General features: G+C 61.1%; 2 protein-coding genes across 12 annotated transcripts in view; one reads left to right on the top strand and one right to left on the bottom strand.

The window, feature by feature from the left end:
- RBFOX3 (RNA binding fox-1 homolog 3) overlaps positions 1–12,883 on the top strand; it is a 453,726-nt gene extending 440,843 nt beyond the window's left edge. For 5 of the 9 annotated variants that reach the window (XM_037809693.1, XM_037809692.1, XM_037809695.1 and 2 more), the window contains 7 exons: positions 471–531; positions 4,822–4,875; positions 5,230–5,362; positions 5,889–6,069; positions 7,071–7,129; positions 8,159–8,237; positions 9,851–10,601. In XM_037809693.1, the coding sequence (XP_037665621.1) occupies positions 471–531; positions 4,822–4,875; positions 5,230–5,362; positions 5,889–6,069; positions 7,071–7,129; positions 8,159–8,237; positions 9,851–9,895 (612 nt within the window). In that variant the 3' untranslated portion in view covers positions 9,896–10,601. Of the gene's footprint in view, positions 1–470; positions 532–4,821; positions 4,876–5,229; positions 5,363–5,888; positions 6,070–7,070; positions 7,130–8,158; positions 8,238–9,850; positions 10,611–11,661 lie in introns of those variants that run through there. The other 4 variants (XM_037809697.1, XM_037809696.1, XM_037809700.1 and 1 more) reach the window with 4 other exon arrangements.
- Positions 12,884–13,552: 669 nt separating this feature from the next.
- ENGASE (endo-beta-N-acetylglucosaminidase) lies at positions 13,553–25,599 on the bottom strand. 3 transcript variants are annotated; one of them, XR_005212689.1, is made up of 15 exons: positions 25,457–25,599; positions 23,617–23,684; positions 23,311–23,512; positions 22,253–22,401; positions 21,542–21,699; positions 20,835–20,983; positions 20,317–20,482; positions 19,332–19,435; positions 18,824–18,932; positions 18,428–18,618; positions 17,996–18,144; positions 17,122–17,230; positions 16,767–16,881; positions 15,638–16,605; positions 13,553–15,145 (listed from the first exon to the last, which is right to left on the bottom strand). XR_005212689.1 is itself a non-coding variant. In XM_037809130.1 (14 exons), exons 1-14 carry the CDS (start codon positions 25,597–25,599, stop codon positions 16,177–16,179), a joined length of 2,241 nt encoding a protein of 746 aa, XP_037665058.1. In that variant the 3' UTR covers positions 13,553–16,176. The 3 variants fall into 3 exon arrangements, 2 of the variants coding, with proteins under 2 accessions (XP_037665058.1, XP_037665059.1); XM_037809130.1 differs by having other exon boundaries at positions 13,553–16,605; XM_037809131.1 differs by having other exon boundaries at positions 13,553–16,605; positions 17,122–17,227.
- Between the last annotated feature and the right edge of the window lie 503 nt (positions 25,600–26,102).

Genomic DNA, 26,102 nt, shown 5'->3' with positions numbered 1-26,102 from the left:
GGGCCTAGTGTTGAGACTGGCCTCTGGAGAGTGGGGTGCCCCGTGGGGTGGGGTGACCATCTTTGTCTCCATGCCTAGGAGGCCTCGGCAGCCACTCGAGGCTCTTGGGATACAACCTGTTAGCAGGGCTGAGCACTTTGCAGGGAGTCCACCAGGGCACTGTCTCCATAGGGGCTGGGGTCCATCCAGTTCCTGGGAACAGTGTTGTAAAGAGCTAGTACCCACTGGGCTGCACGAGGTGGCCTCGGCTGAGGGCCCAAGGACCCCAGGCCAGCCTGGACATTAGCCAGCAGCACCAGGAGCAGGGACAGCCAAGGCTCCCTGGAGAATGCATGGTGGAAAGAGGAGGCCAAACAGTGGAAGAGGCTGCCACGGGCCTCTGCCTGGGTGCCCTGGGAGGGCCCCTCCCCACCCCCAGCCCCCTCCACAGAGGCCCGGAAGGAGGCTCATGCACCCATCTCCCTGGGCAGGTCAACAACGCCACAGCCCGGGTCATGACCAATAAGAAGACTGCGAACTCCTACACCAACGGTAAGGGCCCCAGGACGCTGTGGGCACTACTGGCTGGATAGGGCCCTAGAGGAATACTACTGGAAGCCCCTCTTCCTGTATGCTAACGGTTACTGCTCCCTTGTCCCAGCTCTCCCATTGCTGCTCTGCACCCTGGTCTGAAGGGTGGATCAGCTGGGACAGGAGGAGGGCTGGGCCACCCGCCCACACCCACCGCATTGGCATATCTCGGGTCAGGGTCCACTGGCACCCAGAGAGGTCATGTTACGGGCTTTGGGCTCAGTGGGATTTCCTCCATGGACTCGTGTTAAAGGACAATGCTCAGACACGCTGCGTTGACTCGCAGTGTGCACAGACTCGAGGCGGGGGAGAGGGGCATCGGGGGACTGTGGATGAGCTTCTAGATGTCTCTGAGACCCAGGCTTCACCTGCAAAACAGGAAAAGTGATACCTCCAGGAACGTCTCCACAGGCTGGGCAAGTGGGAGGGGCTGAGTAGTCAGGGAGTGGGAGGAGGCTGGAGGGAATGGCTTCCTTCAGCCTTGGCAGCCACAGGTTGAGACCCACTGGCCCGGACGGGCAGTGACTGGTCAGATGCCCGTGCATATTGGGAAGCAGAGGTGGCCGTGCTTCTTTGAAGACCAACCTGCAAATGGTAAGTGCAGGCTGCGGAGGGGAGATGTGAGGGAATGTGGCCTCATGCATCTTAACCATCTTAACGCCACCAAGCAAGAGGGGCTGGCCTGAGTGGAGTTGGCAAGGCATCAGGGACCTTTTCTAGAAAGATCCTTTCCCTTACCAGATGTCAGTTTCCCTGGATTGGACTCCTTAGATGCCATGGTGCTGGGCACAGCCTGGACAGGGGGGCACAGTCAAGACAGGTGGGTGCAGACAGCTCAGGTGGGCGCAGACAGGACAGGTGGGCTCAGACAGGACAGGTGGATGCAGACAGCTCAGGTATCCCCACAGGACATGGGCCTTGGCTTCTTAACCTCCAGCGGGGACAAGTTGGGCCAAGTCCCCCCTATTCTCTCATCTGTCCCCCTCTGACAGGTGCTCATCTAGTCAGGGAGTAAACCAGAGCTGACAGCCTGGGGCGGGGTGGGGGGATCTCCCTCCTGCCTGCAGCAGGCACCTGCTCCACCTACCTCAGTGAGCACCCCAGGCCTGGGGCTGGATCCTGGCACTGGGCTGCAGCTCTGCCTGGGCCCAGTTTAGGCTTGATTGTTGTGCCCACCCCCTACTTTATTGTGCAAAATCAACTATCAGATTCTTTCTGAAAATTTGGGGGTGCCCTGCTTTGCTGGTGACCTGACATACACTTGCAGTGACTCTTGTGTAGTCTGTGCCCCCCCACACACGATGGAAGGGAAAATGCTAGAATGAGGGTAACCCCTGGGGGGCAGGGACCGTGTTCTTCCAGAGCCAGCACTCTCTCGTGCAAGAGCTGCATGCCCCTGCTTTCTGGGCGGAAGTGGGAAGGTTGAGGAGCATGGAATTCAGGCAGAATTCCCTAGCAACTGTGTGCTACGCTGGCTTCTACAAGGAATGTAAGCCCTGCTGGTGGAACGAATGAGACTGGAGCAAGGTGAAAACTGCCCAACAAAAGAAAACACAGAACAATTGGACTACATCAAAATTAAAACATTTATACATCAAAAGGCACTATCAAGAAAGTGAAAAGACAACCTACAGAATGGGAGAAAATAGTGGCAAATCAGATATCTGATGAGGGCTTACTATCCAGAATATATAAAGAACTCTTACAACTCAACAACAACAAAAAAGCAAAATGTGCAAAGGACTTGAATAGACGTTTCTCCAAAGGAGATATACAAATGGCCAATAAGCACATGAAAAGATGCTTAATACCATTAGCCATCAGGGAAATGCAAATCAAAACCACAGCGAGATGCCTCTTCATACCCAGAAAGATGGCTGTTATTTAAAAAGCAGAAACCAGGTGTTGGAGAGGATGTGGAGAAATTGGAATGTATCGTTGGTGGGAATGTAAAGTGGTGTAGTGGCTGTCGAAAATAGTTTGGCAGTTTCTCAAAGTTAAATGAGGAATTACCACTGGCAATCTCACTTCTAGGTGTATACCCAAAAGAATTGAAAACAGGGACTTGGACAGAGATTTGTTCACCAATTTTGACAGCAGCATTATTCACAAGAGTCAAAAGGTAGAAATAACCCAAGTGTCCATCAGTGGATGAATGGATAAATTGTGGTACATACACACAGGGGAATATTGTTTGACCATAAGAAGGAATAAAGTTCCATGATATATTATAGTGAGGATGAACCTTGAAGACATGGTGCTGAGCAAAATTAGCAAGGCACATAAAGATAAATACTGTATGATTTTATTTATATGAAATACTTAGAATAAGCAGATGCATAGAGACAGGTGGCAGAATGGAGCTCACCAGGGGTTGGGGGAGGGGGAATTACTTGGGTATAGGGTGATTGTAAATTTAGGGGAGAAAAAAAAACCTCCGTTCACCTTTGTGGTAAGAACAGGTTCACTTAAACAAGAAGCTCCTCTGGAGGTTGCAAGGAGTCCCGGCCCACTGGCTGGGTGCACGTGAGCCTGGAGCGTGACTTTTTCAGCACTGCAGAGCACTCCACAATTCATCAGAGGGACAGAAGTTTTCCCCATAGAAAACACACTAGCCAGGTTTGCCCAGGTGATTCTATTTGCATGTGGAAACAAAGAGGCCATCCACGTGGCTTTCAGGCCTTCTGCATCACCTGGGGTCCCAGACAATGAAATGGGGCCTGCCGGGGCAGGGCATGGTGCCCGGGGCCCTCTGAAACTGAGCTCGTCTGAGGCCTCCCCACCTGAGGCCCCAGGACTGCATTCCTTGGGGGTATTTCACTAAGAAGAGTTGGTTCTTGGGGCTGGAGGTTTTCCCAGAAGGTGAAACGTGCCTTGCCTCCTAACCAGAAGGTTCCATAGTCCCAGCAATAACATGCAGATATACAAGTGTCTCTGCTGGTTGTGGGATGGAGAGCTGGGGATGGAAGACCGCTCACGGTCTCACCAAGGGTGTGGAAAGTCAGCCCCCCAAAGAACAAGGAACCAGACCCCCGTCCTGGACACCTCTCCCCCTGCCCAACATTGGGGCTTTGAGAATCTGGTTTCAGGGCTCACACGTGGAGTTAGCCGCTGATGTCCTGGCTCTGGACACACAGCGAAGACAGACAAGGAGCTGCAGGGCAGGCTGCCAAGATAAGACCTGAGTGAGCTCAAGGAAGGAGCCAGGGGTGTGCCTGGTAGAAGAAGCCCTCCATGCCCCCAGTCTGACTGCCTGGGCTGCAGCCTGCTCAGAGCCAGCTGGTTTCCACCACCTGGGGCCTCCAGGTGTAAGTAGGCTCCAGCCCATGCCACCCCACCTGGGTCCAGGAGCAGCCACCTGCATGGAGGAAGAGTCTGGGCACCAGCTGGCTTGGGACCCAGTTAGTGGCCAGGATGTGGGTTCTGGCCTCAGGCGGCCACGTTGGGATATGGCCCTGCCACTCACCAGCTGTGGATTGCAAGGTGGCTGCACCTAAATTTCCATTTCCTCATCTGTAAAACGGGGGATGGTGCAGCACCTGTCTTGGTTGGGGGGTCAGATGACCCAGGGAGCTCAGGCATGAACCGGTTTGGGATGGTGTTGGTGGCATGTGGAAAAGCACTCAGCAAATGTGAGCTACCATTATTGTTATCCCAAATCCAAAGGTCCCTTCCTCGCCCACCTCCCAGCTCCCCATCCCAAGGCTGGAGAGAGCAGTAACTTGGCACTTGGGAAGGGAGCCCCCTGGCAGCACAGAGTGGGAGGAAGGTGTGGGCAGAGGTCAGGACCTTGGAAGGCAGTGAACCCCCTCAGCCCCCAAGGCAGAACCCCGGCGTTTGGGCTTTAGCTGCGCTGAGGCCCCCACATCACCAAAATCCGTCATCCCAGCAGGTGTTCCCCTTTCCCCTCCCCGTTCTCTTCTGTGGCTGGGGCACAGGGGGGCCCCAGGACAGGCTGGGGAGGCCTGCAGTGTGGAAAGCATCCAAGAAGAGACCCAGGCAGATGGGTCAGGAGTGGCCCGCCCCTGTTATTCGGGAATAGACGTCTGCAGCGTCTGGAAAGGGGCCCCTGGTCCAGTCCCCTCGGGGCCCCTCCCACTGCAGAGGGAGGCGCCCGCCGGCTCTGTGCAGAGGCCACGCCTTCAAGTGACCCCTCTGGGGCTCAGCCAGTTTCCCTGGGGTTCCCAGGCAGCGGGTGGAGTTGGAAAAGGATCGGGAAGCAGGTGGCTGGAATTCCTTCTTCTGTTCTAGGCTGGAAGCTCAACCCTGTGGTAGGCGCTGTCTACGGGCCTGAATTCTATGCAGGTAAAGGCCAGGGGCGGGGCGGGGCGGGGCTCGGGTTCAGGTCCGGTGGGAGGCGTGGCTAGGGGGGACACGCCCGGCTGGGGCGGGGCCGGGTGGGAAGTGTGGTGGGTGTGGCTGTCAGGAGGGGCGTGGTCGGCGGGGCGTGGCTGGCAGGTCGGTGAGGTCATGCCCGGTGGGGCGTGGCCTGTTGGGGGTGGCTGGACGGGGACATGTCGGTGGGGACTTGCCGAGCGGGGCGTGGCCTGGTGGAGGCGGGGGCGGTGGGCGTGGCCTGGGCGCGCGCTGGCCCCGCCCCGGGCTTGCTCTCGCGCCCCTCCCTCCTCCCGGCTCACGCTCTGTCCTCCCGCCCTGCAGTGACGGGGTTCCCGTACCCCACCACGGGCACCGCGGTTGCCTACCGAGGCGCGCACCTACGGGGCCGGGGCCGGGCCTTGTATAACACGTTTCGGGCTGCGCCTCCCCCGCCCCCCATCCCGACTTACGGAGCGTGAGTACCTGCGGGGCCGAGGGCGGGCCGCGTGGAGGAAGGCCCCGGGGTGGCGGGGGAGGCCCGCGGCAGCCAGGGGAGCTGGGCAGCCCTTCCAAGACCCCCAGACCTCAGCCCTTCAGGCACCCCGACCGTCAGCACCCAGGTCCCCGTCCCAGCCTGCGCGGGAACCAGGTGCCACTAACATGGGGGCGGGGGGGCGGCTTAGAGCCCCGAGAACCTTGACCACATGTTTCAGTGGGGGCGATTTCAGCCCTTCAGCTCAAAGGGTGCGGTTCTCTAAGCCCATCTGGTCTTTTTCTGGGGGATCCCAGGGCCCTCAAGGTCCAAGCCAAGAAGCTGCCCCCCATACCCCACACCCCCGCTCTGGGTAGTCTGGGGTCCTGTGCCCCCCACCACTGAGTGGGGGCGACAGCTGCCCGTTGTGGGGGGGCAAGGGTAGGCGAGACTGGGGCCGATGGGTCCCCGGTTTGTGGGGAAAGGAGCCGACCGGCAAGGGTGTTACTCTATTGTTATACCAAAACAGGGCGCTGGAGCAAACGCTTGTTAAAATGCCAGTCCCATGGGCAGGGCTGGCCCCGTGCCCCCTCACTCCTCAGCAGACACCGGAGCCGGCCCACCCCGCCTCTCCAGCGCTCCCACCACTCTCTTGTCCGTTTGCTTCCAGGGTCGTCTATCAGGATGGATTTTATGGTGCTGAGATTTATGTAAGTGGAGCCTGGGGCGGGGCGGTGGGGGGGGGATTGTGGCAATCTGTCTAGCTCAGTGGAAAGTCGGTATCTCCCCCCACCCCTTGCCACTGCCCCCATGTGTGCGATCCTTGGGTCCAGGAGGGGCAAGGGCACTGAGTCTCGGGACCTGGGCACAGCCAGCCCCAGCTGTGTGCACCCATGAAGGGGCACCTGTGGGGTCTCCCAGCAGCCCCGTAGGCCCAAGACATGTCTTCTCCACCTCACCAGGTGCTGTGAGTGGGGCATCATGGGCCCCCAGAGAAACCAGGAGGGGGGGCTCCAAGGCAGCCAGCGCCCCCATGCTCCTGGGCTGAGCCCCTTGGTGGAGTCCTGCTGCTTCTCTCTCCCTTCATGGGGTTTCACTCTCTGCCTCCTTGGCACGGAACCCCCACTCATGAGTCCCCCTTGCACCTGGCAGCCCAGCGTACGTTCTCATTTCATTCCTGAGCCGGCACCCACAGTTCCACAACCCACTCGTCCAAACCAAGACCATCTGAGCTCCTGCTTCTCTGGTGCCCTTGGCCCTCGAGGCCTCCGAGTGTCCAGGATAGCACCCAGTTACCCAGGGGCCCTCCATGCCTGCCAGCATCAAAGTCAGACAGCCACTGGCCTGAGGCAGGTCTGGGGCAGCTGCAGTGGGCCAGGGCCTCGCAGAGCAGACGTGCCTTCAGTGCCCGTGGTGTGTGCCAAATGCACAAATGAGTGAATGGAGGGGTGACGTTCACAGACACCCCTGCCTCACCTCGAACGGTGCCAGATGGCAGTCCGTGTTCTCAGACCTCCATTAGACCAGCCGCCAAGCGCCCCCAGGCCGGGCACCAGCCTCGCCTCACCAGGCCAAGGCAGAGGTCCCAGGGCTGGTAGACTGGCAGTGCTCCCCAGGGCTGGACCCCACCCCGGCCTCTCTGGGACTCGGCCTTTCCCTGGGTGACGCCCACTAAGTCCCTCTGTTGTCTGTCCTTCTTCTTGCCCTACAGGGAGGCTACGCCGCCTACAGGTATGCTCAGCCAGCAGCAGCGGCGGCCTACAGCGACAGGTGAGGGCAGGGAGCTGGGCAGGGGATGGGGACAGGGAGGAGGGCAGCGGCTGGGCATCTTGTGTGGCCACGCCTGGACAGATGGGAAGCTGACTCACAGTTCAGGGCCTGGTGGTGCCTCCATGGGCAGGTACAGGAACTGGATAGAGGAGAGTGGGTTCGAGCATGGCCTGGGAATCCCAGAGCCAGCAAGCCCCCGGCCACCTCAGTCTCTTCCTGTTTGCACGACCGGGGAGGCCGTGGACAGCCCAGTGCCTGGTTGGCAGAGGGCTCCTCGGACTCCCAACCCTCAAGGCCCCAGGTGAGGACCATTAGGTACAGTATCTTCTGCCCCTCCTCAGGGCTTCAAAGCAGGCAGCCCCTCAGCTCAGAGAGCAAAGCTGGCACCACCCACCCCCCTCCTCATGGGACTTTGTTTGGAGGGGGGTCATCAAGCGCTCCCCCCTGGTGGGCCTAGCCCAGTGCCCTTCCTGGGGAAGCCCTCGTCCTGTTGGCTGCAGGGTTCCTGGTTGGAGCTGTTGGATGGTGAGAGCTGGAGTCCCTGTCCCAGGCAGGCTGCAGGCACCTCAGTGGGGACAGCTGTCCCTTGTGGCGTCTGCTCTGGCCTGGGACCACCTGGCCCCCGACCCAGCAGCGAGTGGGACCCTCCGAGCCATTTTCTTCACAGCCCTGTAGCCCTGCCTGCCTTCTAAGAAGCTGATATTTCTATAAATTGAAATAAATTGGCCGAGAGGAAGGTCATCATGGGGACCCCAGTGCCCTTTCCTTTGTTGAGCTGCCACGGCCCCTCCCCCACGGGGACCCTCCCCCACGGGGCCGTCTGTCCCTTCTCCGGCACTTTGTCTCCAAACAGACTGTATATAACGCGTTGGGTGTGATCAGTGTTGCACGCACAGCGTCTTGAGAGGGAGGGCAGTTGTGTTCCAGAACCTTCCGCTCAGGCAGGAAGGCTGGTGGGGGGGGGGCACGCAGCACAGGGAGGAGGCCTCACCCCGCCCCCTGCCCCTTCCCCACCTGTGCCTTCTCCAGTTATGGCAGAGTCTACACCGCCGCCGACCCCTACCACCACACCATCGGCCCCGCAGCCACCTACAGCATCGGAACCATGGTAAGGCCCCTGGAGCCTGCGAGGAGCGGCGGGCTGGCGCGGCCGGCCTGGGGCCTGGTGGGCAGGGGCCCCGAGGAGAGGGGCCGACACCCCAGCCAGCGCCTCAGGAGGGCCGGGGCCTGGATTGGGGTCTGGCTGGGGGGAGCCTTCCCTCTGGCCCTCTGCAGAGCACCCTGGAGCCACCCGTTTTCCTGAGCCCTGTTCACAGCCTCGGTTCCACCGTCCTGCCCGAAGCCTGCGCCCCCCTCCCTGTGGGGGTGCCTGGCCACGGTCCCCCCCCAGCCCCTCCCCTCCATGCTGCACCTGCCTCACGTGAGATCGAGTGCAACCCAGTTTCTCGCCCTGAGCCCTTGTCCTTGACTCCTCCGAGGCTCCCCAGGGCTGGGCCGGGCAAGCACCCACTTCGGGTGGGTGCTGCCTGCTCGTGGCTGCCTCATAGGGTGGCCACAGACTGGGGAGGGCAGGGCGGGGCGCCTCTGATGGAGTGTGAGGGCCAGTGTGTGTGTGTGTGTGCGCTTGTGTGTGTGTGTGCACATGTGCAGCCAGCTGTCGGCACATATAACCCAGCCCACTCTGCACTCCACATCTCCATCCCATGGACTCCCACCCTAGCTCCAGCCCCAGCCCCAGGGCTCTGTTAATTGTCAGTTTTTAGCTAGCTTGGCATCCAGCATCAAAGATGAAAACACATTTGGGGGTTAGGGAGGGAGGAGGTTCAGAGCCAAGATGGATTTTTTCCCATCCCCTTCGGTTTTGATGACTCCCCCCAATTTTTGTTTTGTCTTTTTTTTTTTTTTTTTTTTTCCTCCACAATCCTTAGCATTCCCAGCAGCTGGCAGTGCATACCAGCAACCGCAGGGGAGCAGGTGCCTGGGGGCCCCAAGGCTGTCGGCACCAGTAGGGGCACTGACCCTGGGACCCGAGCCTCGCGGCAGCTGCTAACAAAAATCTTCCCCTTTCTCACAGAGGGCTCCCCCTCCTGTGATTGCAGTTTTCAGGTTTTCCCCAAACTTCCCTTGTCTTATACCTGCCGTTTTCTTCCCTTTTCTGGTGAAGCTGGTGGCTGGGGTGGGGGAAGCCGAGGGGCACAGGAGAGCTCCCCTCAAAGGCTGGGGCCGGATGGAGGGGCAGAGAGCAGCTGGCAGGCCCGGGTGACCCTGCGGGGCCCTGGAGAGAAAGCCCCTGTGGGCTGTGGAACCGGCTCCACTGGTCCTGGGCTCGAGGTAAACCCTGACCCTGGAAGGACCAATCCTCCCCTCGCTGCAGCGCCTCTGGGGTGCCAGGGTGGCAAGTGGGACTCAGCTCAAACTCCCTCCACTTACGGAGAAAGAGGCACAGTGAAGGGCCCGCTGAGCCAAGGGCAACGCCAAAACATCCTGGCTGACGACCCCAGAGCCCCCTCCTGGCCCCGAGACCACGAGGTGTGCCCCTCCTGTGGCCATGACAACCCCATGCTCATTCTCCCCAAGGAAAATTAACAGAGGGGAAGAAAACGGGATTTTACTATTCCGCTTTTCATTTTTCCTTATCTTTTTTTTTTAACTTTTTTGCTTCACCCGCCTATCCCCCCAGAGCCAGTACTGACTGGCTGTTTTTCATCTTTGACGTTGCAGGCTAGCCTCTGCCGAGGAGGGTACAGCCGCTTCACCCCGTACTAGCGAGAGGCCCAGCCCCTAACAGCATTCACCCTGACTGCCAGTCACCACCCAACCCACAGCCACCGGCGAGACAGCCCACCCTCCTGGGCGTAGGCTTTTATCTGCAGCGGGCTGGTCTCCCCACCCCTCCCACGGTGGCGTGTGTGTCGTTGACCCTGGGTTTCTCCTGTATGCCCAAAGCTGAATTTCCCATTTTGCCTTTGTTGGTGTCGTGCCCCTCCCCCCCTTCAGGTACGGTATGCGCAGTGTCGGGGGGAGGGTGCCCAGGCTGGGACAGGGACCCCGGGCCTCCCCGGAAGCCCACACAGCCAGCCCTGCGACACCCCCCTCCTGCCCCTTCCCCCGGGGTCCGGGGGTCTTGCACAGACCCTCCCCACCAGGGAGCAAGGGGTTCTAGTCCACCACCCCTCCCTGGCCGGGATGGAGGAGCTGTCTCTGCACTGCCCTCCTTGCCCCTTGCTGAAACAGATATTTTAAATTAAATTTTATTGATGACGTTTGTCGCGGAAGTATCCCAAGCACGCCGTGTTTAACTGCCGCGATGGTGCGGTCCCAGCGAGCCCTCTGCCTCCCTTGTGAGTGAGAGACAGAAAGGCAGATTTTCCTCCAGCCTCAGCTCTCCCGCCTGATCCACAGCCGGCCTCCTTCCGGCGTGGGGGGCACTCCCCTCCTGCCCCCAGCACCCCACTCTGCAGGTGGCACCTTACCCCACCTGCCAGGAACTCCGGCCAGCCTGGTAAGGGTGTCGGTTCTCGAGCAGACACCTTCCCTTCCTGTCCTTAAGCTCACAGCGTCTTTTATCAGGGTCCATTTCAGAAGGGGGAACCCTCCATGGCGAGCAGGGGAGGAGCACCTGACGCCCCGGCTCGGGCCCCCATCTTCTTGCGGAAGAGTGTGGTAGTGGGAGCTTCCCGGGCCAGCAGGATCTCCATCCTCCTCCACCCAGAGGGGCCACATGGGTCCTCCCTTTCCTGGCTCTGGGACCAGCCTGGACCAGTGGGAGAGCACTTTTTCTAAGCAAATCCTGAGACTCCGCCAGGGAGCTCCTGGGCCACACTGGGAAGTCATCCGAGGCAGGCCAGGACCCCTTCCCAGGCGTGTCCCTGCACAGGTTTATCCACACTGGCCACACGAAATCCCAGTTTCCTAACTGGCTGAAGCCGGGCTTCAGGGCTGGAGGGCAGCCAGAGCATGTGGGGACCCCAGCAGCCAGGGGGTGCGATTGGGTCCCCGTCCCGCCCACAGGCTCCCTGCTCCCTGGCCTGCCTCTCCCCAGCCATGGCCTTCTGTAGCATCTCATTCTCGGGCATTCATCGGCCACGGCCTCCTACGGCCTCGTAGTCCATCCATCCACCATGCCCTGCCGTCTGCCCGACCAGCAAGGCCCCTGTCCCGCCTCGGCCTTCCCACGCCTCCACAGGCTGCCCCCCCTCCCCCGGCCGGGTTCAGTCCGAGCTGCCCCGTCGACCCCACGCAGCTTGGAAGACAGTGGCATCCCCAAGGCGGGCAGGGGCGGTGTAGATGTGGGGAGGCCGGGACCTTATCCAGGCCCGCCCCCTCCGCAGCTGGACCGCCCTCTCCCGGGTACCGGCACCGCCTTCTCTGGCATCGGTCCTCCAGGCCCCACCCTCTCCCTGGGCCTGGCCCCGCCCTCCCTGGCTCCGCCCCCTCCCGGGCCCTGCCGCGTGGGTAGCGTCGTTTCTCGCTGTGTGCTTGGCGATTGCTTCCGGGAACTTGCAAGCTCTGTCTTTTTGTTTCTGTTGTAGTGAAAGCTTCCACCGTTTTCTTCTTGGACCATGAAGGGCAAAAACAAAAAAACAAAAAAAATCACAAAACAAAAAACAAAACAAAAAAAAGATGTTAAATCCAAGCAACAAAAAACCAACCAAACCAAGAGGCATCCGAGCAAGTGCAAGCCCACCAGCTGGCCCGCGCGCACCGAGGAGCCGGCCGGCAGGAGCTGGGCCGTGGCGCCCAGGAGAGCAGAGCACGGACCACGGGCAGCCTGGCGGGGTTGCCCTTTCGTCCCAGGCAGTGCTGGCGAGCTGTGGCCGGGGGGACCCCGTTTTCTATCGAGTCTTCCTTCCCGTGGCCCCTCACCCCCAGGACTGTGGGAAACCGTGGGCCGCGGGCCTGAGCAGGGAAGAGCGGAGGGGGACACTGGGGAGGGGTGGCGGGGAGGGGAGCAACGTTTCATTCCCAGGGAGCGCCAGCGTTGGCCGAGACCCCGTCACCCCAGGCCTCCTCCCCAGTCCCCCTCATGCCATGCCACCCAAGCCCATGCCCTCACCCCAGCATGGGCAGAATCACCTGCCTGGAAGCCGTTCGACTTGCAGCCCTGGGGTGCCGCCTCCTATGCAAACAGCTGACTTAGTTTCAGAACTCTGAGGCTCCCCACGGCCCTGCCCCACCCCAGGAGAGGGTGCCCGGGGTGCAGAGTAGGAGACAGGCCAGCCTGGGACCTAAACATTTTGATAGGCAGGGGCCTGGGGGCCGGGGACTTGCTGGCCCCGGCCCTTGGGAGTCAAGGACAGGGCCAGGCCCCAGGGGCTAGGCCTGCGGGAGGCAGGCCAGCCTCACTGCTTGTGCTGAGGGCAGCCTGTGGGGCTCCCAGGCTTGGGGGCCCTGGCGAGCAGGGTAGCAACGGGATGCCCAGTCCTGCTGAACAACTGAGGGACGGGCGAGGTTGGGGGTCCTGGTGCTATGGGTCTTGGTGGCCAGAGTGGGGGTCCCAGGGAGACCGTGAGGCACTGGTGCAAGAGGGGAGACTGGGCAGCCCCCATCTGCAGGAGGGGACACTGCAGCCCCTCCCCTGCCCTGGCAGGTGTCTGAGGAGCTGGAGGAGTGGGACTGACGCCCACCCACCACGACAGTGCTGGGAGCAGAGAGTAGGTGGCAGGGAGAAGCCCCCTGGCAGACAGGAGGGCTGGGGTAGGGGAAGCAGCAAAAAAAAAAAAAGAAAACATAGCTCCCAACATGGCTCCACTGTCTCACGAAACTTAAAAAGGCACCTCACTTTATATTCAGCATAAGCGACTGAAGCTATTGAAACAAAATCCTCCTTTTCTATTCCTGTTGTACATAGACCTTGGCCCCTGCCTCCGGCTCTTCGTCCTGTACAAAGCTGCCCCTCGGCCCACCTGCTGCTTGGGGTCCTTTTCTTGCAGCAGCTTTGCCCTGCCCCCGCCCCTGCACCCCGCTGCAGGACTGCGGCCAAGCCCCAGGCTCCCTTTCTTACCATTCTGTTTGCTTCCGAGGCGTGACCACTCAGAGTGACAGTATTATTACCAAGATTATTAATAAAGATTTCTTTCTTCAAACCAGGACAACTCTTTCTGATTTGGGCAGCTCCTGGGCGGAGGGTGGGGGGCTGGGTCCAGGACAGGCAGGCTCGCCCAGGGGGGTGGCCTGACATCAGTTGGAGCCAGGAGACCCTTCTCAGCAAGATTTTCAAGTCCCAGCCCCCCTCCAACCCCCATCCCAGGATAGGCAGGCAAGTAGGGGCTCCTCTCCCTGCAGGCAGCAGACCCCGAGGCACGGGGTGGCATGGGTGCTGCGCTCCCCGGGGCAGCCTGATGCCAGCCAGCATGAGCCCCGCTGCAACGGGACGTGTCCCAGGAGGCAGAGGGGCCTCCTGAGTGGCGGCTGACAGGGTGCCGAGGAAGGACGGAACTGCCGGCATAGTCCCCGGCGTGGTCGCCAGTGCTTTGGGGAGTCTCTTTCAGATCTCACCCACCCTGTCCGACAGCGACCCGGGGCCCTGCCCTGTGGGCCCGAGACCCGAGGAGCAGCTGCATCTCCAGGTAAAAGCCCTTCTCCGGCCGGTCCCGAGCCCACGCTCCTGGGAGGGGAGCAGGAGCCGGAAGACAGCTGAAGAGGGCCTGGCGGGGGGGCACGGACCCCCACTCTCACAGCGTCCGGGAGGGAAGGGGCAGGATCCAGAGCAGGAGTTAAAAAGCCAAGATTCCAAAACTGTGAGCCTGCACCGCGCGCTGCGTCTCACAATGAGATGAGGTCTTTGTTTTCCATAAAGCCGCGCGATTTATTTCAGAGCGATTACACCCACTGGAGGGCACAGGCTTAAATGCCGACACGTTAATTTTCTTGCATGGGGGCCTTTATTGGTGGTGGGATTGGGGACCATGCTCTTGGGGACAGCGCAGGGGGGGTGACTCGCTGCACGCCATGCTCTGCTGAACTCCCCTTCCTTCTAATTGCCTGTTCACTAGACTGTGAGAAAATAATTGCCACTATAAATTTTTTCCCTCCTCTGCATAAAATATTCGGGGGAACCAGCACTTAAAAATGGGGGGGTCCCCCTGGGTCCTCTGGGGACGCAGGGGAGAGGCTAAAAGGGGTCCCCTAGCTCCCCCGGTTCAGACTTGGTGAGATGGGCTCAGAGCTCCAGGGAATTGTTGAAAACGAAACAAAGTAGTGAGCGGCTCCAACATGGGAGGACTCGTGTCCGCCTGGCCGCCCACCCCTGCCCTCACACTCTGGGGGCTGCTCTAGACTCAGAGGAGAGGCCGGGGTGAGGGCAGCCTTGGCTTGGGGTCAGCCAGCAGGAGTGGTTTCTCTTGTCCACTACTCTCACCCTCTCCTGGGCAACAGCTGACAAGGAACGCCCACTGCTTGTTCTGGACCTGAACAGCTGGCTGGGCCCGATCGTGAGACATGGGGGAGTGAAGACGCCCCAGTGAGGGGTGAGCGTGAGACCCCCAAGTGCAGAATCCACTCCCCAAGGCTGCGGCCTGCCTCTGAGACCCTCTTCGCCTGCAGGGCTCAGTCGCTGAGGCCAGTGAAAGTTCTCCCACCCCATCCCTTACAACAGTCCAAAGCCCCCAAATTTGAGAGCTCTAGGTGTTTGCAGAAGGGAAGGCAGCGTGGCTGGCATGCCGCCTGGTGGTCCCCAGCTGCAGCGTCAGGTGAAGGCCCCAGACCCCTGGCCAGGACTCGGGCAGGCTCTGGTGGTGACGTCCAGCGGAACGTCCCAGCCCTTAGCATCAGCCATGGCATGAAGGCGCCCCCTGCCCGTCATGGCCCCATGCGCACTGGCTGTTGGAGGATCACAGCGCACCCTCCACGGGCGACAGAGAGGAGGGCTGGGAGGTGCCATGGGGGTCACCCAAGACCATGCCGGCCAGAGACGACCACACCAGGAGGCCCCCACGGAGGCCCAGGGCTCCACAGGGGAGCAGCCGCCTGTAGCTCACTCGGGTCCTCGCCTCACCGTGCTGGCCAGTGGTCAGCCTGGGTGGGGGAGGAGGGAAGGAGTCATCAAGAAGGAAAAGAGAGGGAGGGCCACGGCAAGAGGACAGCTGCTCCCACCCCCACCTTGGGGACAGGGTCACCCCACTCCCGGGGCTGCCACCCTGTGCCCCCTGCCTTCGGTCTCCCCGCTTCTTGTTAGAGGCTGAGAAGGGGGAGTATGAAGGCCCAAGACAGCAGAGAAGCCCCCAGGCCCCCAGGTGAAGGCTCGGGGCTGGGCTGGGAGAGCAGGGCCAGGGCCCCGGCTGCAACCAACAGAGCGGCCTGTGGGGTGAGGCTGCCCAGCCGGGGCTGCTCGTCTGAAGTGGGACGCAGCCGGCCTCAGGCAGGCCCCTCCTCACCCACCACCTGGAAGAGGCCCACCAGGAATTCTCCAGAAATGACGGCAGGCTCCCTGGGAAGTTAAGCTGCCCAAGTCCAAACTGTGGAGGTGACCTGCCACAGCCCACCCCACCCAGGCGGCGTCACGCTCACCAGCCCTGGAGAAAGGGCCAGACCCCAAGGGGCAGGGCGCCCGGTCTCGGGGCCGCCGCGTCTCCACCTGGCCCTCTGCTGTCCCGGCAGTGTCTCGGGCCTGCGCCAGAGCCTTCCCGCCACCAGCTGAGCGCGTTTCTAGTTCAGTCTGCAGGAATGAAAGGGGATCATTCTCTGCATAAAAATCAGTGAGCCTATTAGGAAAGGCCCTTCATGGGATTTTCCAGACTAAACTTTCCCAAATCCTTTAACTTTTATCTTGGAACTATAAACCGTGGAAAAGGATGAGACAAAAACAGAGGGCCCGTTCCCCTCAGGGACCCCAGCAAACGGACCTCCTATCACCAGTAGTAATGTTTCCTGTGACCCATGCCCCTGAAATGACCTGCAGCCCTGGGGACCCGGCCACCCCTGCCCTCTGCCCCAGCCCTCGGGGCCCAGGTCTCCTGCCACTGCCTGCTCCCCTCCTGGGCCCAGCAGAGGCCCGGGGCGGCCGGGGAGGGAAGACACCTCAACCCTGAGGCCAGGGGCCGCGGGCTTCAACGTCCGCTCCCGCGGGGGCTGGAATAGAGCAAGACTGCCCTGCCCCACTCAGCCTCGGGCACCACAAACCCTTCCCGGGGGACAGGCTGCACCAGGAACTCCACCCGGCCGTCCTGGCCAGGCCTAGTGGCGTCCACTGCCAGCTCCACCACCCGGTACTGGTTGGCAAAGGCCAGGCCCAGGAGTGCGGGCTTCTCTGGCCCCAGAAGCTCCCTGCCGCGAGACCTGCTTCCTGTCCCTGCCCAGCAGTGGATTCGGAAGCAGTGGGCTTGGGGGAGGGGGTAGGACCAGTGCAGGGTACAGCTGAGCTGCAGTCCCTCAGGGCCCCGCTCCAAGCCCAGGGCTGCTCGCTGCCAGCGGACACAGGAGACGGTGACAGCCTGCACCTGGGCCAGGGGGGTCAGCAGGCTGCTAGCCCCCACCACCTGCAAAAGAGAGCCGCCTCAGCACCGGCCCCGACGCACAGGGAGGCAAGGGGCCCCTCCAGCTACCACGCACGTCCCCTCTGAACCAGAAGATGGAGCAGACCTCTGGCAGGCACAAGCTCCCACCAGGCCTAGCCCCTGGCTTGTGGCCTGCATCTCACCTGGATCTCTCCCAGGCGACACACAAAGGATTCCTCCTCCTGGCTGCCGGGAGGCCGGGAGAAGTTAATGAAGAGGTCTTGCAGGAGGCAGCCCCGCAGGCTCACTTCATAGCAGCTGGCAGGGGGCAAACAGGCAGGTCACACAGGCCCATCCCAGCCTGGCACTGCGGGGCAGCTGCTCAGAGGCCCCGAGCCATGGTGGGCAAGGAGACTCATCCCCAGGTGTCCCCTGGGGACCTAAGCAAGCTCCTGGCCCCAGGTGAGTATGACTCCCGTTCTGGGGCCTCAGGGCTCCATGACCCTGCCACCATGACGTGGCTGTTCCCTGCTGGGGACGTAACAGGAAAGCACTCACCGCTGGACCCAGCCCCCGCGGAGTGGCTGGCCACATCGGCCCGCCCATCTGGCCAGCTTGGTGGGGGGCACCCGGAGGGGTCGGGGACTGTGCCTTGTGCTTGTTTCTGCTGGAGAGAGAGGAGGACTTAATCCAGAGGAGAAAGAGGAGGATCCCACGGGAAACACACCAGGAGGGTCGACGAGGGTCGACGAGGGTCGACAGCCCTCCAGCCACTGAGCAGGGTCTCCCAGGGCTTCAGACCAGACTCCCCAGAGAAGGCCTGTGCTGGTTTGAATGTATTATGTCCCCCAGAAAAAGCCATATTCTTTGATGCAAACTTGTGGGACAGACATATTAGTGGGGATTAAGTTGGAACTTTTGAATTAGGTTGTTTCCATGGAAATGTGCCCCACCCAACTGTGGGTGATGACTCTGATTGGATAATTAGCAAATTAGAACAGGCCCGATGCCTGTGTTCCAGTAGCGAGGGCTGCGGGCCTCGGAGAAAGAGGGCAGGTGAACGTGCTCCCTGGGAGGACAGAATATAACGGAAAGCAGGCCTGGGGCTGGCCGGGGCTCCCTCCACCTCTGCCCCCTTCACGGGGCTGCTCTGGGTGGCACGGCCAGGGGGAGGCCTGTTTCCCGCGTCTCCACTGAGGCACACAACCAGCCCCCCGGAGAACGCTGCCACTGCCTCAACACAGGCCAGGGCTGTGGGCTGAGGACTGACTCTGCCGGCCCAGACTCGGACCACAAGCTGCTCCAACGCCAGCAAGGGTGGGACTCACCCACCCCTGCCCACACCAGCTCCTCCCACACCCTCGGGAGCAGAGTGGGAGGGTGGGGGAAGGGCAGCCCCCAGGCGGGCACCAGGCTAGCCCCGTCTCCTCACCGTTCAGGGCTGAGATGCCACCAATGTGGCAGCTGCTGGCATCCCCTGTGGTGAGCTCCAAGGCCACCGTGACACCTGTGGGCCCTTCGAGTTTATAGACCATGGACAGGAAAACTTTGGGTGGCAGTGGTACCTGCAGGGAGAACAACCTAGAGGAGAAAGGGCCTTTAATAAGACTACATAGAAAGTCCAGTGACACCCTTGAGCCAGCTCCAAAGGACATCTCCCAGCCCCTCTGCCCTCCCAGCACAGGGCCGGGGCCGGGACAGCTTGCTGCACCTGCCCGCGATGCCAGGACAGACTTCCCCGCGCCCTCCCACTCTGTGGGCTGCAGCTCTCAACCCTGCCAACCGTCCTGCCTGTCCCGCTCAGTGAGCGGCGTGGGGCGGGGGAGAAGCTAGTCCCAGCCTTCTCAGCCCTGCCACCACCCACCTTACAGCCACGTCTCCCACCTCGGGAGGAATCGCCCCCCGGATCAGCAGGGAGCTGCCCCCACTCCAGGCATCCGCCAGGCAGCAGTGCGTCTTCACCCAGCCCCGGCTGTCCCCTCCCAGTCTGTGCTCTCCAAACAAGGGCTGCATCTCCTGGGCACCGGGGTGATACCAGGGCCCCACCGCCTCCTCCTGAACCAAAAGGCAGAATCAGAGGGAGGACCCGGTGGAGAAAACAGCAGGGCCGACAGGGCAGAGCGAAGCTGCCATCCACCCCACCCACCCCAAGGCTCCCCCCAACCCAGCCTGGCTGAGGCCGGAAGGCAGCCCTCCTGTCAGACACGGCGTACTCAGGAAGCCACTGTCCCCGGGCCTCCCTGCGTGGTGGCCCACACACCTGTCCATGGCAGACTCTCCGTGTTCCCAGGCCCAGGCAGAAAGAGGTGACAAAAGGTAAGGAGCAAATGCTGTGTGTGGGCAGATAGCGCTCCAGCAAACTCCAGAACCTGCACGGGAGACACGTGGAGGCGACAGCTCAAGTCCGGGTAACAGGGAGCGTGCAGTGCCCTTCGGGCTGGCGCACTGGAATGCGAGGGGTCCCCACATCCCCCAGGACAGTCCTTCTGGAAGGGGCTGCAGCCTCCCCCACTATGGAACATCAGATGAACAAGCCCCTGGGAAGTGGCCCTCCGGGCTCCCCGGCCGGCTGCTCCTCCCTGCACATGGCTCTCCAGGGTGCTGCTGCTGGGAGGCAGCTGAGGGGGCTGATTCCTTACCCCCCAGGTCCCCTCCTCCCTCCACCGGCCGCGGGAAGGGGTCCCTGGAGAGCAAGACCAGGAGCTACTGGAGGAAGCCCGAGAAAGACCACAAGAGGCCTCCCTGCCTGGCAGACGGGCAGCACTCACTTGTCCTGGTTCTGGAAGAAATCCTCCTTCTCCAAGCACTCGTACACCCAGCCAGGAGCAAACAGGGCCGCCGAGAAGCCGTGCTTGCGGATCAGCTCCAGCGACTAGGGAGACAGAAGTCAGCGAGGTGCCTCCCGCCCCAGATCGCTGGTCACGTCAAGAGGCCGACCAGGGTCCAGCCTGGCCTTCTGCACACAGGGACAGAGGCGGGTTCTCGTGGGGTCCAGCCTGGAAAGGGAGGGCTGAGGCTGTACAGTGCCCCCTCCCTCGGCTCCCCCGGGCTCTGCCGCCTCACCTCCCCCGCGGTTCCAGAGACTGACCAGGAGGGGGCACCGCGAAGGTGGCAGGAAGAAAGGGGGGGCAGGGGACCCGGGGCGGGGGCCGGCAGGGTACATCTCTCGCCTCCACGTCTCTCACACACACCTCATCATATCAGATTCACAGGGGTAAAGAGAGCCTTCACTTAGAGCTGAACTGGCGGTTGCGGCCCTCCCTCCGACAGCCCCCCCCCCGGCACCAGGTGCAGCGGCCCCAGCACCCCCCGTTTTCTCACTGCTGACAGCACCTGTCTCGCCAGAGAAAACTCCCGAGGTATTAACCAGCAGCTCCCCGAACTGCAGCAGCTTCGCCCTGGTCCCCAACCCGAGCTGCAGTGCAGGAAGCACCGCGCCGCGCCTCCACCATCCCCTAAGTGAACCCCGGAAGCCTGAAGCACCACCTCAGGGTCCTCAAAAGGGGGCCCCAAAGGAAAGAAGAGCAGTTGGAGCAAGGCGGCTCCCTCGCCACCCCGGCTACACGACGCTGCCCGAGGAACAGGCCGGACGCGAGGGCTCGGGTCGGGACACAGTCGGCCTCAGGAGGGGTCGCCGGGAAGAAAGCTGCCACCTCTTGGGATGAGAATGCGGGGTCCAGAAGAAACCCTGGGCCCCCGGACGCAGGCCCCGAGGCTAGGCCACCACTCCTCGGGCACGAAGCCGCTGCCCACCTTGTCTGTGTTGAACTGGCCCCCGACGACGCTGCCCCGGGCAAACACGTCCACTCCCACGTACACGTCGGCCCGCCGCCCCCCGGCCTGCGCCAGCATCCGCACCAGGTGTCCCTCCTGCCAGTTGTAGTTGGTGAAGAAGCCGTCGCAGGCGTCAAAGAACACCCTGTGGGGCGGCGAGGGCCTGCCATGAGCCCCAGGCATGGGGCCTGCTCCCTCGGCCTTCTTCTCCCTTCCTGGTACACGCGTCCACTCACAACGCACAGACCATGGGCAACCTCCTGGGTCCAGAACACAGGCTGCCCCAAGGGGCCGGGACACAGCCCATAAATCACTGTTGGCAACTCCCGATACGGCACACGGATAACGAGGCAGGAGGTCATTTCTAATGGTGACCAGGATATTAGACAGCCCTTTGCCTTCCCCCCTTTTCACCCAAAGCAGGCAGCCAGGCAGTGCCCTCCCTCTCCTGCCCTCTTGGGCCCAGGACGCAGGGTCACCGGGCTGGCAGCGCTCACCTGTTGTGCTCGTTCAGCTCATCTTGCCACTTGAGCTGCCCGCTCTGCACCACGCTGTCGTACCAGAGCACCAGTCCCCCTGGCACCTGCTGGTGCAGCTGCGTGGTCAGGTACCGAAGGAAGGGCGGCATGTTCCCCACTGCAGCCAGCTGGGAGAGAGGAGTGGAGACAAGACACTCGGGGAGGCCCAGGGGTGTCCTTCGCTCAGCCGGGGTCTTGAGGAGCTCCGGGCACAGGACCGACGGGAAGACGGCCAAGCCCAGGAGTCAATGAGGCCCAGAAATAGCACTGGCCGCCGAAGTCCCTCGGCCCCACAGCTACTGAGATGAAGGCCAAGCCAGATGTGCCCCTTTCCCTTCTCCACGAAGCAGGAAAGGCATGGACCCAAACATCAGGAAAAGATAAAAAGCGAGAGGCAGCGATGAAAGGGATCCAGCTCAGACAGAGGCTGAGAAAGAGGGAGTGTTGCATCAGAGGAACAGGGAAAGCACGGGCTCGGCCAAGCAAGGTTTCCAGAAACAGAACTGGGAAAGGTTCCTGCTCACGGCAAAGCACCTAAGATTTCAGAGCTGGCCCCACTGGGAGGCAAGGAGAAGTAGCTCCTGTTGTCAAAGGAAGCCGAGCAGGAAGGACACAGGGCGTGGGAAGGCGAGGCCGAGGAGAGGCGGGGCCGGCAGCAGGCACAGCCCGGGGAAAGCCGCACTCACACTCAGGGAGTTCTCGATGTTGATCAGCCAGCCGTCAAAGCGGAAGACCTGGGCGATTCGGACCAGCTGATCCGCCACGGCCTGGTACGAGCGCGCGTCTCCTGCCAGGAAGGCCTCACAGAGCTTGCCGCCTTCATTCCACTCTGTGATGAATGTCCCTGCAAGGATGGGGACAAAATGAGTGATGTGGGCACCATTTTCCTCCAACCCAGCAGCTCCCAAAGGGCAGCTCCTGGACAGCAGCAGTCTCATCTGAAAACCTGTCGGACATTCAGATTTTTAGGCTCCTCCAGACACCCAGTGAGCCAGCCACTCTGCGGGTGGGACCCAGGAGTCCGGGTCACCAGCCCCATGAATGACACAAGGCAGGCGGAAGCCTGAGAAATGCTGTTCTAACCCAGGTGCTGGCAGACCACAGCCTGTTTGTAAATAAAGCCCTGCTAGGACCTAGTCACAGCCACAGGTTCACCTGTCGTCCCTGGCTGCTTTTGTGCTAGTTAACTGTGACCAAATGGCCTGCCAAGCTGGAAATCTTCACTGCCTGGTCCTCTCCAGAAAACATTTGCCGATGCCTGCTCTAGCCTACCAAGGCGGGGCTGGGGCAAGGAGCCGACTCCCACAGAAGCAGACAAAGCCCAAGCAGACTTGTCCCTGGGCTCCCTGGCATGAGCTCCCCAATAGGCTCAGCAGAAGGGAGACCCTGGCTCTTACCCAGCATGCAGACGCCATGCCTGTGGGCAGCGTTGGTCCAGCCCACCGGGGGGATGGTGACCAGGTGATGGCTGAAGTACACAAAGATGTCGATGTACTGCCAGTGGTAGAAGGAGTAAGGGCTCTGCACTGCTGAGCCCTGGATGAACCTGCGGAAAGAAAGAGCAAAGTCAGGTCCCAAAGAGCAGGGTCTGCACCCCACCACCTCTAGGGGAAAAGGGGGGCAACCCTTTAGTCCCATTTGGTCAACACTTCTAAAAGCTCGCTCTGTGACAGGCACAGGGCACGGACTGGAGAGAGAAGTATGAGCAAGCTACAGTTCCTGTTGGCAGAAGATTAGTCTTAAGGGAAATGTTTTTCTGGGGTGTGTGGGCATTTGCCATTGGATCTGCAGGAAAGAAGCGTTTTTAGCCCCAATAAATGGATGAAGAAATGACCGAAGGAGAGGAAAACAGGGTGCTCAGGGAAAAGCTCCAAGCCTACAGCTCTCCCACCCTGTTCAGAGAGGTAAGCAGTTCCTTCAGGGGGTGGCCTCACTGTGCTGGAAGGCTGGGGCTGAGCACCCAGGAGCTGCACCCAGGACTGTCCAGACACCTTTGTGGAACCTCCACAGCCAGCTCTGAGCAGCCTGAGATCATTTCATCTGCGTTTCAAATCGCCACCTGAGTCCACAGCAACGCTGGATGAAATATCCTTAAATGGGAGTTAGTGGTTGGGGACTGTAACAACCTTGAGCATCAGAAGCCAGGAGCCAAGGGGCCCAGAATGGGATCTGAGCTGAAGTGAAGAAGGTTCCAGAAACATTGCAAGTGAAGAAACAAGTCCCAGGGCCATGCAGTCTAGGGTTCAAGTTTGGGCAGTTGATGAATGTTGCCTAACCCAGTTCTCTCTCTTTACAGATGGAAAGCTGAGGCCTGCGTCTCCTCCGTTAGTGGCCGAGCCTGTCTCCTGATTCCCAAGCTGCTGCTCCTTCCACCACCCAGCCCCCTCCCTTCATTTCATCCAACTCCCACCCGAGGAAAACACACAACAAAGAGAACAGAAGGCAGGGTCCTCACCTGTCATCCAGGTACCCGCCCTTCATGTCGTGGCAAAGCAAGGTCCGGGGCCTCTGGCTGCGCAGAGGGGGCTGGCGATGCACTGGGGGACCCAGGGCCACGTTGAAGCCGTCCTCCATGCTGGGTGTCCACGCCAAGAGCTCCTCCAGCGAAGACAAGTAAAAGCTGATGGGCTGGGTGGTGTCCTTGTCATAATACCTAACTGTCAGAGGAGGGAGGCATTGGGGACTCAGTGGACATGTTCTTGGGCCAGGAAGCCCCAGGTGGGACCGTGGAGACGGTGCGCAGAGCCTCGGGGCTTCTCACCTGGTAAAGGATCCGGGGTAAAACTGACTACTTCTCGAAAGACTGCCTCTCCCTGTTCCTCTTCCATTCTGAGAAAAGAGTTAAAACATAATAATAATAAAAGGATAAAGAACATGTAGAAGCACATGAACTATTCCCCACCCCCACCCCCCCAAATTCTCTGGCTGACATTTTTAAATACAAACTATGGAAACTTGTTATGAAACCAAAGGGGCTGGTGAGCTCTGATCTGTCCACCCTGACCTGCAGTGGTGGCCAGGTATCGCTTTCCGCTTGGATATCTATGCAATAAACAGCTACCCACCCTCAGACAGCCACCCAAATTTCAGGATCCTAAGACCAAGGCATATAGACCCCAGGGTGCAAAGCTTTTGCTATGGCCAAGGGGCAAAGCATAATCAAAGCAATGGAAGGTTTAAGGCCCTGAGAGGGTAGGGGCCAAGCTTTCTCGATAGCGTCGCCCCAAGTGCACTCCATGGAACATACAATAACTCTCCAGGTGTTCATGGATGGATGTTATGGGGGAAAGAGTACCTGCGGGATGTTAAGTTGGGAAACACTGGTTACATCTAAATTAAACAGCTTTCTTTAAAAGAAGACAGAAAGAGCAGTGAGAAGCAGTGAGAAGATACTGGAGCTGCTGTCTGTTGGCCTGGGCTTCAAGGTGAAATCCTCTAACTCTACCACACTTTTCTGTTAATTGGGGTAACATCTGTGAACACCCCACTTCTTGGCAGAGGCCTGTCAGCAAAACTCCCTCCTAAGGATATGCCCTCCCCGACCGCTGACCAAGGATTTTGGAATGAGATTAGGGCACCCTAAGAACTGCCGGAGCAGATGGGAAGGATGAGATGTGAGATGAATTAAAGTGGAGATGCCCTGGAAATGCTACTTTTCAAATTTTGTCCCACCACCCTCCTCTTTCCAAGCCCCTTTCCGAGACCGATTTCCTTATCCCTGTGGCTGCCCCCTCCAGGACCTCTCAGAGCTCACCTCTGTCACCTTTTATTCCTCCACTAAGCAGGGAAACACCCATCTCAGCTCTCAACATGCCTCCCCACCAGACATCTTCCCCCAGCCAGTCGCCATTCGGCTGTCACCCGCATTCAGCCCGAAACACCCCTCGGACCTGCTCCCTCAGGTTTAAAAACAAGGATAAGGGTGGTGTGTCCAGTGGGCCATGTCCGAGCTCCCAGCTTCCAGCAGCAGCCACTGACCAGGGGACTCCCAAGAGGGAGGACGGACCTCTGCTGGGCACTCTCTTCTGCTCTGTGCCTTGCCCACTCGGTTCCCTCCAACGAGAAAACTCCTCTCCCTTCCTCTCCCCATTCCCCACCTCCTGCAATCGCCCTGCTGCAAGACTCAGCTCAAAAAGGGAACCCCTCCAGAAGCCGTCCTGCTCAGGGTGGTTACGTCAGCGGGCTCCTACTGGGCACCCCCAGGGCCAGGCTGGGACCCCGGGCCTCGGCAGGAGCCTGGGAGGGAGGCGCCATGAGCCCATTTTACAGGTGAGGAAGCTGAGGCTCCACGCCCAGAGGGCAGGGCAGGGCTGGCGCCGGATCCCCGGCCGGCCCTCCCCCTCCCCGCCGCGCGCTGCCGCCCCCCGGGTCTGCACCCCTGTTTCTGACCCCCAGTGGGTGCCGCGGGGCGGGGGCGGCGGGACGGCAGGGAGGCGGGACCCCTCCCCACGGCTGGGTGGGGGGAGGGGGAGGGGATCGACCACCGCCGTCCCCGAGCCGGGGCGCCGACCCCCGCCCGCCCGCGACCCCCGCCACCCCGAGCGCGCCGACCCCGGCCCCGGCCCCCGCCCGCGGACCCAGCGCCCCGCCGCGCCCCCCACCTCCTCTGCAGCCGCCGCCGCCGCCGCCGCTGCGGGCTCCGCGCCTGCTTGTCCTCCGCGCCCGCCTCCGGGGCCGCCTGCCCCGGCCGCTGCCGCCGCCGCGTCGCCACCGGGGTGCCCGCCGCAGCCCGCGCGGCCTCCATGACGTCCGCCAGGGGCCCGCGAGCAGCCCGGCCGCGTCACCCGCTAGGAGGGGACAGACCCCGAGCTGTCCAATCGCAGGGCCGGGCCCGCCCCCGCGGCCGCCCACCAGCCAATGGGGACGGCGGAGCGCGGCTGCTCCGCTCGGATTGGTCTCAGTGCGCGCTCTGGGCTCGCGCCCGGGCGACCCGGACTTAGTAACGTGGGGCGGGGCCGCGGGCGAGGGGCGGGGCCGCGGGCGAGGGGCGGGGCCTGGGCAGGCGCTGAGCCGAGAAATCCAGGAGGCTGCCGCTTTTCGGGGTTCCCTCTACCCTCACCACCGTCGTTTTACAGAAGAGCAGTGCTGAGGTTCATCTCGGGGAGATGAAGCAATTTCCCCAAGGCCACAGAGTCAGGAAGTGGTAAACGCGAGACTCGAACCAGCCCGGCTGACCCTTATTAAAAGATAATTTTGGGAAAAGGTGAAGGCATGATTGTTACAGTTGTGAATATAAACAAGCGTTTA

This window comes from Choloepus didactylus, chromosome 18, assembly GCF_015220235.1.
Source record: "Choloepus didactylus isolate mChoDid1 chromosome 18, mChoDid1.pri, whole genome shotgun sequence".
Classification (NCBI taxonomy): domain Eukaryota; kingdom Metazoa; phylum Chordata; class Mammalia; order Pilosa; family Megalonychidae; genus Choloepus; species Choloepus didactylus.
This window is presented reverse-complemented; position numbering and strand designations above follow the sequence as displayed.